Raw genomic sequence first — 2309 nt, 5'->3', positions numbered from 1 at the left:
AAAAAATATAAATATATATATATATATATATTTATATATTTTTATTTTTTTTTTTATTTAAATATTTTTTTTTTTTTTTTTTTTTTTTTTTTTTTATCAGTTGTTCCTTTATATGACCTTCCACAAAAACATATTGTAAGATCCCTTATTTAATCTTCCACCACTTTTAATGACACATATAATTATCCTCTTTACTAATATGTGAAAAAAAAAAAAAAAAAAAAAAAATTCATCTGATTATATTCATGTTAACATTTTTTTTTCTGGAATGGTTTCCTCATCTTCATCATCATACTTATATTCATTTTGAATAATTTCGTTCATCTTTAAATATTCTTTTCCATATGTAAAATGTAATAAACTATAAAATATAAATGACAAGATCCACGGGATTATTGTTAAATAAAAAAGTGTTTTCGATAAGGCTTGTGCATTATTTATTCTTATATCTTCTGGCATATCAGCTATTAATAAATTATTATTTTGATACTTAAATATCTTTTCTGCTAAATAACCAAACAAAGGAGCTCCAATTAAAGAAGAACCAACACCTTCTATTGCTATAGTTAAAGAAAAGACAGTACCTCTATAATCTGGTCTTATAATATCTGATACGATTGGTCTATTAACAGCTACACCAGCTATTGATGATAAACCAAGACAAAAACATGATAAGGCGAATAATTCAAAACTTTCTTTTCTTTTAGGTATAACTAAGTATATTAATAATACTAATGGTACTCTACCAAACATAGCTAGCTGCCCTAATAATGGTCTTCCATGCTTATTAGATATATCATGCATAATATCACCAAAATGACCTCCGACAACACCTCCTATAGCTGAACCTATTAATAAAAATCCTGTTATTATAGCTGCTTGTAAATCACTTAATCCACAATATTGAAAAAACATTGTATTAAAACTTAATGCTAACCAAGGAATAGTACCAGTAAAACCTTCTAAAAGGATAATTATGATACTTTTTTTTGATAAACTATCTTTCAACAATTCAACAATGTTCTGATATAATATGTAAGTGCGTGTACTCTGATGACTTAATCCAGTGAAAGAATTATTATTATCAAGGCTGCTATTAATATTAATATTATTATTATTATTACTATTACTATTAGTATTATTAGTATTAGTATTAGATTCCCCATCTAAATAGTCCATTTTTTTATTTTTACGAACCTGTCTAGGCGCATCCTCTACAAACAATGCCACTATAATACTTAACAAAACACTCAATATACCCACAACTATAAAACATAATCTCCATCCTCTAATACCACCGAAATATTTTAAAGCAACGGTTGTTGTTACCACACCTCCAATCAATCTACCCAAACTAGATGATAATTGTACTAAACCAAAAGATAAACCTAAAGATTCATTTTTTGCAGCATCCGCTAAAATACTTTGAGATATGGGACCTATACTACCTAAAGCTAATCCATTTATTGCCCTAAAAAATAATATATGAGCAAAGTCATTTATGTTAGCCAATAATATAGTTGCTACTCCCCATAAAGCAGTTCCAAATACTAACATCCATTTTCGAGAATATTTATCTGATAAAAAACCCCATATAGGACTAAATAAACTTAACATTAAAGTCTGTGCTAAAGTTATATAACCTAATAAAGATGGGTGTAAATTCAAATCGGCTTCTAATGCTCTAAAACTTGCTGGTAATAATTGATCATCACATCCATCTAATCCTGCAGCTACATTTACAACAGCCAGTGATTTGTGAAACGCCATACTATGCTTTCCATTTTTGCTCCTATTTGAATTCACTCTTTTATAAATAGAACTTGAGTTATTTTCATAATGAAATGAATCTACTAGTTGTTCAGTTTCTTCCCCTAATAAGCTATTAGGTTCTCTAATATTTCTATCCTCCATATACTGGTTTTTAGCCATTATCATAAATGAAGATTTATTTATATAAATTACATTTGGTTTTAGCAAGTCTTTTTCTTACTATTATATGTTATACCTTATATATTATTAATTATTTTATTCTTTAATTTTTTTTCTTTTTTATTTTTCATACACACACACAAAAAAAAAAAAAAAAAAAAAAAAAAAAAAAAAAAAAAAAAAAATTTAATGACATAATATAATGTAAAATAATATAATGTAAAATAATATAATATAATATAATATAATATAATGTAATATAATATAATATAATAATCTTTATCTAATTATACAAATAAAATGGGAAAAAAAATAAAATTAAAAAAATAAGCAAATTAAGAATTGTTCTCTTCTTAACACTCTACGTTCCTCATATG

At 25.2% G+C, this 2309-nt stretch overlaps 1 protein-coding gene across 1 annotated transcript; it reads right to left on the bottom strand.

Annotated features, from left to right (window-relative positions):
* Nucleotides 1–243: 243 nt before the first annotated feature.
* Nucleotides 244–1932, bottom strand: PRSY57_0205300 (pantothenate transporter, putative; the record flags this gene model as incomplete). The annotated part of the gene is made up of 1 exon (XM_012905489.2): nucleotides 244–1932. The coding sequence occupies one exon, from the start codon at nucleotides 1930–1932 to the stop codon at nucleotides 244–246; it is 1689 nt and encodes a 562-aa protein (XP_012760943.1).
* Nucleotides 1933–2309: the final 377 nt, after the last annotated feature.

This window comes from Plasmodium reichenowi, chromosome 2 (assembly GCF_001601855.1).
Source record: "Plasmodium reichenowi strain SY57 chromosome 2, whole genome shotgun sequence".
NCBI lineage: Eukaryota > Apicomplexa > Aconoidasida > Haemosporida > Plasmodiidae > Plasmodium > Plasmodium reichenowi.
This window is presented reverse-complemented; position numbering and strand designations above follow the sequence as displayed.